This window comes from Euwallacea similis, chromosome 13, assembly GCF_039881205.1.
Source record: "Euwallacea similis isolate ESF13 chromosome 13, ESF131.1, whole genome shotgun sequence".
NCBI lineage: Eukaryota > Metazoa > Arthropoda > Insecta > Coleoptera > Curculionidae > Euwallacea > Euwallacea similis.
Window position 1 is genome coordinate 3,886,198 of NC_089621.1, and position 12,066 is coordinate 3,898,263.

Here is a 12,066-nt window from a genome sequence, read left to right on the forward strand (position 1 = left end):
AACGATTTGGTTGGATGGTTTTCTTAAAGGCGACCTTTGTGCGGTCGGTGTCCTTGCATCAGTTTTCAGGAAGTACCGAAGAAAAAAGGCTAATGGACATTTTCCACTTGTGTTTTCGCAATAGGATTTTGGTCACATGTGCTCTATGCGTGTTCTCGTGCTCGCTCTCATGAGGATTGTCCAAAAGTTCACAAAATATCGTCTCCAATCCGCAGCAGCATTGTAAAAGATAAAGGTACCTTATGGGAGATGAGGATGGCGAGCAAGAAGTCCTAAGCAGAGAGGGTCATTGAGAGCATCATGGTATCCAAGGTACGGTGCATATATGAGATTACAACAAGGAATCCAGAGAAGTTCTAAAAATTGACCCCTTATTCATACAAAGGTCAATTTAACGGCAATTTAAGCTCTAATCCTTAATTAGTACCGTTAAAAGGTCGACGTAGTTTACACTGTGCAACAATGAGGCAATATGCATTGTTTACGATTTTTCTGACTCGGATTTGGGCTAGATTTCTGTCCCAGATGGAAATTGACGTGCGTTATTGACCTAAACTACTTTATTTAGGCTTGCGTTCTTCTCCTGAGGACACTTTTATCCCTTTCCGTCATCGGCGCCCTGTTGCTATCCACAGGAATGGCGGGAGCAGGGTTTTGGATCAGGCAAACAGGAAGTAACGCTGGAAGGCTCCCCAAACCGCCCTAAAAGTTGCAGGCCTGATCCTAATTAGATGTGGGCGGCTGCGATCAAGTGTAATTAACCGCATTTATTACAGTAAAACTCAAGTCGTTGTTATTGTAGGTACGTATTAAAAGAAATCCATAATATTCTATCTATTATAATAAATAATTGTTTAAGTTCTGATAACGGCGCGTCATAATTTCATAATCCCAGGTTTGTTGACTTTTAGATATAGAAAGCCTTGGGGGAGCAAAATATTTGCAGTGTAAATTAGCTGTACAGAGGGATCCAAGTCTCATAAGATTGGTGAAAAACACATGAATGAGCAGGCCTGCTTGCTTTGGAGGATTTATACCGCCACTGACCGTTTTCACAAAAAGCCTCCTCCACGCAGACTGTTTAAGGGTGGTCGATTTCGCCCTTGTTCTGCAACAAATAGCTGCTGCTTTTCCCATATACATATCGGTTGTTTCGGGTGTGTCCTATTAAAAGTCCCTCATCCTTTCTGTTCCCGTCTCGAGGTCGCGTTTGATTGCACCTTCTAGGGCAACTACGTAAGTATATGCCCCAATATTGTAGCTGTGTCGTTGCGTGCATGGTTTCTTATTGTTTTCAGCTCGGCTTTCTTCTTGCAAAAAGTCTTTGGTCAGATTTCAAAATAGTGCTCACCAGCGTATTCAACTTTTCCACCTCAATGTCTGCATCGGACGAGGAACGAGATGAGTAAGTGTCGTTTCTCAATATTATTATTATGGAAAAGGTCCTCCCGTATTTGCGAGCACGTTTAACAACACCTTTTACATAACTCAAACCATAACGTCTTTTTTGTATTGTCATTATTATGGTTTTTCTCACCTTTTACAGATCCTATATCTTTCATTAAATTATGTTTCATTGCGTGACCTTGTCCCTTCTAATTCAAGTATGCATGACCACAACGGCCAAACAAGGAAAAAGCGGCAAGACAATTGCAAATCAATAAATTATCTACAAATCGACTGATCAGGCCGCTGGTGAGCACACAGAGTGGCACAATAATCCCGGGCCAGTAGTTTTTCATCACTTTTTCTACTATTAAAATCACGCAATTTCCTTTGGTCCGCAAATACGCACTTTCATGCCACTAACCTTGACTTGAAAATTACACCTCTAGTTAAAACAGGAAAAAACTGGTCCATTACTGTGAGAGATGTGAATGTAAAATTTTAATGATCTTATTAGATCAGAAAAAAGTTAAACTAATTTCCTCTGTTGTAACCGACATTTCACGCACGTATTATACCGAGAAATTACCATACATTCTTTCCTAACTCCCAAGCAGGAAGGTTGATCTTGAATCTGCTATAGGTAGAAACAAGGCTATTACCATAAAGTACGCTCTAGACGATATAGTTAATTTTAAGGCAAATTGCGTGGGGCCGTACCTGTGTAGATCTGGCCAAATCTAGTTGTTGTAGTCAACGCCATGCTAAGCTAAATTGTAGGGGCTGTATCCAGATCTTCTGGCAGATCTGGGCAAACCTTGTTAATGTACATAACTCATGTTAAGTTAAATTGCATTTGTTGCAATATTTTGTTTCTCACAAATTCGACGTGTTTGGTTGTTTTCAAAATCTCTAGTTTACGTTTTCGGTCTCTATAGATAGAGGTTTCCGCAATTTTCATTCGACTGACCAGTGACATTGCTTAATCCATCTGTCATGCGCAGATATGTTTGTCAGAAGAGCACTGACACTGTCAATAAGACTGACATTCAAAAAGGTTTCGTCAAAATTAACGTTTTTCAGATATTCCTACAAAGACACTCTAGAGAGTTTCGTCGCATTGTTTCCATTAAATGAACTGTAGGCACGTGGTGTGTTTAGTCCTCCTCTAGGTTTTTAAATATTAAATAGATTACCAAATATATTTATTTATAGCCGCACCGTTTGCGGCTGCCTTAATTCAGATTAAATTACACGTTGCTATCGCGTCCTTTTTACCACAGCTAAGTCAAATTTGATATGCTACATTTGGTTTTTAGTAGTCATTCTCACTTTAATTTCAATTTAGGTTTTTTCCTCCTTATTAGTTCTCTCTTATTTAAGTTCTTTGCCATAATCCTATTAGTCCCCCGTGTTTTTTCCGTTTTTTAAAACCCGTGTAATGGATTAATTTTTATCATTATCCAGTCTTAATCGTCAATATTAATACATATTTAAAGCAAACGAGTGGTTTATGATCAGTGCATATTTTAGATTTTTGCCCATATTGGTAGGATCGCACATATTTACAGGCGTAATATCGCCATACCCCCAATCAACAATGTCACAGAGATAGTAACCCTTTTGTTTTTTAATAGGGAACATGAGTCGTGAGACACATCATTTTAAAGGTCTTCGAATTCTCTAAACAGTCGCCTCGAAATGTTTTTTTTTTCAATCAAAGATTTTTCCTGATTTTTAATTTTTCAATAGATGTTCGGAATGCATTCAATTATTCTCCATACAATAATACAAACGGTGTTCAAGCTCTTGTCGCACTTCTTCAAACATCTGTTGTGAAATGTTACGACAAGCTTCTCTCCGACGTAATGTACTGTATAGGAGTCGGGTAAAACACGCATTTAAAGTAGCCCCAAAGGAAAAATCGAAAGGTCTAAAATCGGGAGATATAATTGGCCACTTCACAGTACCCTTTTTACCAATCCATTTGTCAGGAAAATTATTATCAAGAAATTATCAAATCGGTAAAACATAACGTGGAGGGGCACCACTCTGTTAAACACGTAATAAATCTCCATCTAACATTGGGTGTCCGCTCTTATTCGTTCTGTTTTTGGCGATTTTACAAAATAACCCATTTTTAGGAATCGCCCTAAATAAAATTTTATATTTATTTCAATTCGAAAAATGAATTTTAGAAGTTCGTAAACTTTTGGGAAAAAATGAAAAATATGAAGTTTGCATTTTCCTTGATAATAAAAAGATAGGAAATTTGGGATCTCAGAGATCGTAAGGATATTAATTCATTATAAACTGAAATTGAGTATGGAGTGTAAGCAGGATTGGATCAAATAAACTTTTTTCCTCTTTTAGTGTTAACTAGAAATTTGGCATTAAATTCTGGAATTAGAACGACTGATTTATCCGTAGTTCATCAACGGAGGACCCACAAGGAAAATTTAAGTCTTTTCATTTTAAAGTTGGACGAGTTATATTCGAGGGCTGAAATCGAGGTATTGTCCTGAATTATCATTCGGTTGACGCAGTGTCATAATACATCTCACACACAAAGTATGTTGTTTTATTGTCAGCCGCGTTACTGTGGCTGCCGGTAAAATCTGGTATGGGACTGGGTTGCGTGGAAATACTGATACAAAGCTCTCGTAGCTAGTCAAAGCTTCCGGGGAAATTTGTTTTATCCTGGGGAAATTTGGATTAGCTCGGCTTTAAACAAACCTGGTGATGGTGAAATGCTTTTAGGAAAAACCAAATTTCACTCTGTTTTGTACTTAGCTCTTTTTTAATTTTTCAGAGAGACAACCATGAGCATTATTATATTATTTTTTAGTAGTCTTGACGATGGCTTTGAATATAAAATCCGAAACCTCGTTGGTAATTCTGCCGATTTTTCACGGAATGCTACTACCAACGATGTTCTTCCCAAGCCGCACTTCCATCACAATTAGGCAGTGTGATGTTAAATCTCTTCAGCGAACTGTTTTCGGTTAATATTGGAGTTTCTACTTTTTCTACTATTCTGCGTTTGAGCTGTTGCTCTCTGCCTACGAGACGGTCCCTTAATATCTCTTTGCGAGACTTCTGTTTCTTTATCTGCTCGAGGTATCATGCTTCCTGGTTTTCTTCCCGTTCACGATAGCCGTTGCTGGTGGCGTCTTCCCTGCTCCTCTCCGAAGAGCTTCAGATCTTCCTTCTGACGTAAATTACGCAATGTCGGGTAAATAAGCACTCACATATAGTTCAACACAAGTTCTCAAATATTTCATTGGAATCCCGCTTCTGTCACCAATTGTGTAATGAATGACTCTAGTTTACTCGCTTTCAAGGTAAACATTATTAACTTGACCAATTCTAATAGCTCTCCAATCACATCACTATTCACTACTAAACATTTTAAAACCGCTTATTACAATCGCTTCGTTCTTCTAGCTTTATTCATCTTAGGCTTCTAACAACGGTCTCCATATATAGCTAAAGATCGTATGACTAGAAGATTCTACAATTTTCTTACAAATGTGCGAAGAGAACGTCGATACAAATAAAAAGAAGCAACAAATCACTCGTCAAGTGCGCCGCACAAACCCCTTTTTTTGTTTCTGTCAATTACGTGCGTCGGCCGCTTACCAGCCGTAACAGCATACAGAACATGTAGACTACTCTCGGTCATCATCTTGCCTACCGGTTCGCAAAAGTTTGTAAGCGGTCAGCAAAATTGTGTGCAGTGTACGCATTTCTTATGGGTCAGCAAATTACAAGTTTCGGTGCTGTAGCTGTCACGTGGCCTCGTCTTTCTAAAAAGTCGACTACAGTACTTTGTGCTTTGTATTACGTGAGAGTTGTCTGTGTTGCATACGAGTGTATTTGTATTTTTTATTTCTGTCCTAACTTACGTCATATTCGTTTATTATCTTTTAACGACTTTTATACGGGAGGGATGCTTTATAGTAATCTTATCACCGGCGTTATTTTCGATTTTATTTTAATGATCATGCAGCGTTTTATAAGTATTTAAGCCATCAAGTGCCATTAAAAGTAATGTCATGTACAGGGTGTCCTAGATTTTTTGTGCAACCTCCTGGATTCGCATGGAAAATAGCGAAGTAACGCAAGGTTGTGTAGACTTTTTTCCAGGCGATAGAGGGGAGAGGACAGTCCTAGAGATGTTGAGCCCTGAAAGAGGCAGGCCGAAGCTAGTTTTCGTTAAACTACTGAATCTAAATTGTTAATTTTTCAATATGATGAATTCTAATTAGGATTTCGTAAAACGATGGCTTTCAAATAAAATTATCTGGTTTAGTTCGCCAAGGACGGACTAGCTTTAACAGAATGATGTCCTTTTTGTTTTGATCACGTAAGTATGGTAGAACCACGAATTTTTTTATATAGATTGAAATTTGAGTTAGAAAAATATACTCGTTTTTGATGACGATAGAAAGGACTATTCTCCGAAGTTTTATAAAACACTTAAAATACTTAACAGCATTGGCAAATCGCAAAGAAATAATATTAATAAATATAAAAAAAAAATAATTCCATCAGTTTCGATCATAGCAATGATACAAAAATGTCTTAATAGTACGGGCCTAATGAGGGGGGTGAGGTTAGGCTACGTCCCAAGGCGGCAGAGCAGGAAGGGCGGTTGATTTTCCTGATCGGCAGTTTTGCAGAGGGGGAAATTAAAAATTTCGCCCAGGGCATTAGACTTGCTAAAGCCTAACTTGATAATACTGGAAAAATTCTTGATACGTGACATTAGTAAATTACACTTAAATATAGCCGGTCGGTGATTTAAATACTGCATAAAACCATAACAAAAGCACGTTTGTCTCAGGAACGGTCCGTTCAATCGTCATTGACCTAGAGTACTTTTTTTTTGCCTTAAGGTCTTGTTTATCTGAAAAAATATTGTGCTACCCTTATCACGCATGGAGAAAAAAAAGACGTTGCTCTGTTAAAGTTAATCCGTTTTTAACGAATTAATCGAGGCAAGTGAATGCCGTTTTGTGGTGTGCAAATTAGAAGCCATCATGTTAACAAATGATTAACTTAATTGCATCAGTTCAGTATAAAATGTTCAAGAAAAACCAGTTGTGAGCTGTCCCCTTTAGGGGTCGGTATCTCCGTAGATCTTGATGTTATTTTGATGTCTTCCATACAAATCCGGGAGATCGTGCACATATTCGTGTTTTTACAGTTTTGCCAAAAAGTGATTTTTATTATTATTTATTTTTAATTCCGAGCAGTAGATGCGTTTGCAGCAGATTTCAATAATAATCGTAGACACTCGTTTGACATCAAACTTTATAAATTAAAAAAACAGGTAAATAATTAAGAAACGAAACAAACTTTTTCTCAGACACAGTAACACTGTATGTCATGTGTCATTTGATAACAAATACTCATTTTTTTACTATTCGTGAGGTTATAAAATCGTCGATTAGCAGGACAAATTTCAGTAAACCCCAGTACGAGCATATCACCGCATATTTAAACAACGATTTAAATACACGCAACAGTCATTTAACGTTCGTTTACAGTAGTAGTCTAAAAAGCCAATCCGAAATGACCGACCTTACTATAGCCAAATGTGTTCAGAGTGAAAATGGTGAACACAGTCCAGCCGAGCCCGACCCTGCAATTAGGTATTACTGACTTTTTACTTTTTATAAGAAATTTTTGAGAATTATAAAGTTCCACTCAACTGTTTACGTGTCTTCTAACCGTTTATTAATTAATACTTAGGATACTTATTTCATATCATCTTTCTATCATGATAATCCGCTTGAAGCACTTGAAGTACCCACGAGGGTCATCAAATTTTCATTTCAGGGCATAGTCTGCTCTTTATCGTTCCGTCAACATTGTATTTGATAAAAGTTGAAAAACGAAAGGTAATTGAAGTGTTGTATCAATATTTCGTTCGGAATTGTATTTGCTTACACTGTGCAAATCGATTTTAGGGTTGAATAAGGTCAAAGAAAGATGTATGTGTGAAATTCAACTATAAATTAATTTGTATAATGGGAATTCCCCGGAGTGGAATGAAAAAATCTTGATACTATGGCGAACGATTGTTTCCCAGTGCCACGTAATACATTGTATGGTAGTCATGTACATAATAGATAATGCTAAAAAGGATTTAATGTTTGTTGGGGATTCCGGGAGATAAAATCTCGTTTGGATAGAATTTCGGAAAGCAAATGCATCTATCTCCATCCAGAAATTTTCACGGAAATATAATAGCGTTGTCCTTAATTGGTAACTCATCTCATTATATTCTTAGGCAAAACAGATTATGGATTGTGGCTAAATTGCTCCAAATATTCCAGATATCCAGATGGAACGGTCAAACTGCGCAATCCACACATCGAACTCATGGACCAGGATATCCTTTACCATATCGCCCTGGGTAGCGAATCGCACGATTTGGTGGAGATGTTCGGCGATGTCAAGGTAAAAATTACCATAAGCAATTTGCTATTACTATAGTGTGTTCAGAAGCTTCAACCAATGAATCGTCTTCTTAGTTGTTCCTCTATTTTCATTTTTGTTTACATAGTTTGTGTGTATGGGAGGCACCCCCAAGAGAATGGAAAACTTCGCTCAGTACATTATGAAAGAAATCGGCTACAAACTACCCACTGGAACCACCTTAATGGATATCAGTCAATACTCCTATCGTTATAGTATGTACAAAGTTGGACCAGTTTTATCAGTCAGTGTAAGTACCATCCTGGAGTTTTTTGTGGTACAAATTACCTGAGAAATGTTTGCTGTTTAGCATGGAATGGGAGTGCCTTCCATTGGAATCCTCCTGCACGAGATGATAAAGTTGATGTACCACGCGAAATGCCGGGACCCCATATTCTTTAGGATCGGCACCTGCGGAGGTTTGGGGCTAGAACCTGGAACTGTGGTTATCTCCGATCAAGCAGTGGACGGACTAGGAAATCATTACTATTCAGTGGTAAGAATTATATTGTTTGTAGCATAAATAAGTGGTGGTGTTTATTTTGTGTGAATATTACAGCCAATACTAGGAAAAATAGTGAAAAGGCCAGCAGTCTTCGACAAGAAATTAGTCAGAGAGCTGAAAGCTTTGGCAAGTCCTGATGATCCTTATGAAACTACCGTGGGAACCACAATGTGTGCTGAGGATTTTTATGAAGGTATTGTAGTTTTAGATTTTTCGAGTATAGCAAATTTTGTATTTTTTCGTTTTGTAACGTTTCCTTTTAGTTCGTTTATTTGAAAACATCACTGTAAGTTTTATTGAATGTGTGCGATTTTTTTAGGGCAAGGACGGACTGACGGGGCCTTCTGTGATTTCACTGAAGCTGACAAATTTGAGTACCTGGAGAATTTGATGAAAAAAGGAGTGTTGAACATTGAAATGGAAGGTTTGCCTTTTTCAGCCCTAACGCACCAGGCTGGTATTAAAGCTGCGATTGTTTGTGTGACCTTGTTGAATAGACTTAAAGGAGATCAGGTTAGTAAAAAAACATTTACTAGATTTTTCTTCAGTATTGAGTTTAGGTTGCTGCCCCCAAAGAAGTAATGAACGAATACCAACAGCGGCCTCAAACCTTGGTGGCCCGATACATAAAAAGGTACCTCCAAACTAAAGGCCGATTGACCTCCTTCGACGGGCACGGCTCCATAGCTGTGAAGAGCCCCAGGAGGTTCAAATTGGTGCAGCAGGAATCGCAGACCTTTGAGTAATCTTTAATTTTGTTTATTTTGTTTTTAGTCATCTAGGATAACGTAAACACTGAGGGCGAATGCATGATCCGGTCGGATTAAGTTCATGTAAATAAAAGCGACGTTCTTGGACGAAACATTTTTATAGCAAATATTGGGAAAGCGTAAGACCGTACTGACACCATAATTAATAAAGTGGGTTCTATTTTTGGAATAGCATGTGTTTTTTTTGTTTTTGTTTATTAATGGCAGCTAGTCAAAAAATAGTTAGGTTATAATTTTAAGGGGTCTTTTCAAGTAGCTGGGGCAGGGAACAGCACAAAGTACGCGCAAGCGCGGAAATTAATCGAATTTGCCCATTTTCGTCCGATGGAAACAAATGGGCATTTCGGTAAATCTCCAAAACCCTAAATGCGCATTTAACTTATAGAATATTTATAACGAAACTCGATTTTGCTAAACTAACCGTTATTTGTAGACTAGGGAGGCAGTTTATCGTTAATAAATGTCAATATAATTGTATTGTTAGTGCGTAAGCCGTTTTGAAGTGTACGAGCTGTTGATGGTTCATTTATAATTCAGGTGCTTTTATTCGTGCTTAAGTAGATGGTCGATGTCCGACAGAATTAGTCGAGAGAGCAGAAAAATAGGGTTTTCTATGACGAACATATCACTTTAATAATATCAATGAAAAACGATTTTAGGAATTTTATGTTTTGTATGTGGACTTTTTCGCCATATGGAATTTCAAATTATTGTCATTTTATGAAGAAGAGCCACCGTGACTATCAAGATTCAAGAACGGTTTTGTACGTATTCGTTTCCTTAAGTAGGTAGCAAGGGTACGAGCTTTTACACCTAAGTGTTCGCACGATGTATAATTTTTTTAATACTACCCGAAGGTTCTTGGAAACCTGCCTAAACATTGTGGTTGTACAAAACGGGTTGTATTCGTAGCACAGCTTGGTAGACTAATTTAAACTCTTGAAGTTGGATTTGGCGTTGTGGTGCGCACCTAATCACAAAAAAGAACTCCTCGTTTAATGGCTACGTCACGCTTCAATTTCACTATAAACGCTAACGGCCAAAAGATAAAAGTGGGTTATCTTCGGCGGCAGCATACAAGAGGAGGGCACTTCAATTTATTGATATTTGTCTTTCAGTGCCAAAATCAATGCCAAATCTCAATCCAACGTCGAGTTTATAAATCCGGCTTAATGACCAGGATTAATCGATAGATTGCAATCACCTAAACGCGATTTTTTAACTTCAACGTAATAAGCAAATATTTAAAAGGAGATGGAGGGAAAATTCCGAAATAAACTTAAAAAAAACGAGCCTACATAGAAGTTCGATTATCCGTGCTCCCATTATCCGGTTGTTTTGATAATCGGTGCAAGACTGTGATTGCAAATGAATAAATATCCGTGTATCCCTGCGGTTTTGTCTCTTAGTTATCCGGGGTTTCCCAATCTAGTGTCAATGTAGATGAAGGTATAGGCGAAGAGGCAAAAATCACGACGAAAAAATTTCCACACAAATGAACTTCTCATTGCAGCCAAGTGCAACAAAATCGGTCAAGCAACCCAGACAGTCCGAGTTTTAATAGTTATAAATTTGGTGCATATCTTGTATGTGCATTTCCCTGTACAATATGCGGCAAATATCGAGCCCAAAGAATTTTTAACTTTAAGGAACTTTTGCCATTCCTACTTCTGGAGCAAAAACGCTGCTGCACGGGGTTATTTTAAAAAGGTATCATAAAATTTTATCACCTTCATGTGGAAGCAAACTTATATTAAGGCTTCTAAAACCTGGATTTTTAGTTCACGTTGCTACTAATTTGGCAAACATTTTCTTCTGGAGAATGCACTTTTGCAGGAAGCTTTTGTAAATGTTGCCTCAATTTAACTCTAAAAGAAAACTCTGAGAGAGCTAAACATTTGAAGAATTTAGAGCTGAGCTCGACTTTATTTTGCTTATGGTTTGTCTAACTTATATCCCTTTAAGAGGTGTTCGAGCCATTTTTTGGTTTAAAGCAATTAATTATCAGTGTTCCAAATAAGTTTCTCAAGTTGGGAAAGAAATGGCTTCTGAAGAACGTCTGTTTCCTCATTTTAGCTGGAAACTCGCTGAATATGTTTTTTTCTGCAACTTTAAAGCCTTTGACGCACTTAATCCAATTTTTTTTAAACGGAAATCAAGTGACCAATTTCCGAAGTTTGATCATAATTTGCATGGCTTATAGCGAATATCGTACCATAAAATCAATGAATTAGTTGGAGTATTTCTTGCTGCTAATTTCTCACCTGACTTACTTCTATATAGTTTCTCCTATACTATACTTACATAGCAGTTTAATATATGCCAGTGTCTTGGAATCATTATTTTTCTCAAAATAGTATGCAAATCGCTCTAAAAATCCATATTGCACACATTAAACTGTATGTGTTCAGAAAGAACTCTATAGGAAGATGTGTGCAAAGACAATCACAGTTCCTCGCGGACAAACCTTCAACTATATTCAGTGGAATTGGAGGTAGAAGTGAAGTCCTATGGACACTTAATGCACTCAGAAAACTTGCCTTTTTTGGTAAAAGGGTGTCAGGACTTTGTTTAGAATAAAATCGGGAGCAGGATTAAAGGCCGAAATCCGGTTTAAGAACTTATCGGCACACGCTATCTTACTTCCTTTGGAAAATTTTCCATAAAAATTGTTGAGTAGGTGATTGGAATCTTCAGGGTTTAGCAGAGACTCCCTCTTGTAGTTTTTGAAAAAAACTACATTTCAATTAAACTGAAAAAACTACAGTTCAATCAAACAGAGAGTAGGCGAAAGCGATTTCAAGCAGCATTAAGGCTTTTAGCCACTCATTTGGACGCTCACTTAACACTTAAACGAGCCGGTGCTTCGTATTGAAGCAGTTTGCTCCTAATTTTTTTCTAAAAATTCTGTGCAAC

General features: G+C 37.6%; 1 protein-coding gene across 7 annotated transcripts; it reads left to right on the forward strand.

The window, feature by feature from the left end:
- Window positions 1-903: 903 nt before the first annotated feature.
- On the forward strand, window positions 904-9,319 carry LOC136413302 (uridine phosphorylase 1). Of its 7 annotated transcripts, none has more exons than XM_066396780.1 (8): window positions 904-1,236; window positions 1,299-1,405; window positions 7,734-7,857; window positions 7,964-8,125; window positions 8,186-8,371; window positions 8,435-8,573; window positions 8,700-8,893; window positions 8,941-9,319. In XM_066396780.1, exons 2-8 carry the CDS (start codon window positions 1,377-1,379, stop codon window positions 9,124-9,126), a joined length of 1,020 nt encoding a protein of 339 aa, XP_066252877.1. In that variant the 5' UTR covers window positions 904-1,236; window positions 1,299-1,376; the 3' UTR covers window positions 9,127-9,319. The 7 variants fall into 7 exon arrangements, with proteins under 7 accessions (XP_066252877.1, XP_066252880.1, XP_066252875.1 ...); XM_066396778.1 differs by lacking the exons at window positions 904-1,236; window positions 1,299-1,405 and adding an exon at window positions 6,871-7,046 and having other exon boundaries at window positions 8,941-9,096; window positions 9,155-9,319; XM_066396779.1 differs by lacking the exons at window positions 904-1,236; window positions 1,299-1,405 and adding an exon at window positions 6,871-7,046 and having other exon boundaries at window positions 8,941-9,086; window positions 9,155-9,319.
- The last annotated feature ends 2,747 nt before the right edge of the window (window positions 9,320-12,066 follow it).

Excerpts from the sequence above, each read along its gene's own strand:
- LOC136413302 (XM_066396777.1), top strand. The coding sequence starts at position 6,967 with ATGACCGACCTTACTATAGCCAAATGTGTTCAGAGTGAAAATGGTGAA. Across the intron at positions 7,047-7,733 it reads GAGCCCGACCCTGCAATTAG|ATATCCAGATGGAACGGTCA; the intron begins GTATTACTGACT and ends CAAATATTCCAG. Across the intron at positions 8,894-8,940 it reads ATAGACTTAAAGGAGATCAG|GTTGCTGCCCCCAAAGAAGT; the intron begins GTTAGTAAAAAA and ends TATTGAGTTTAG.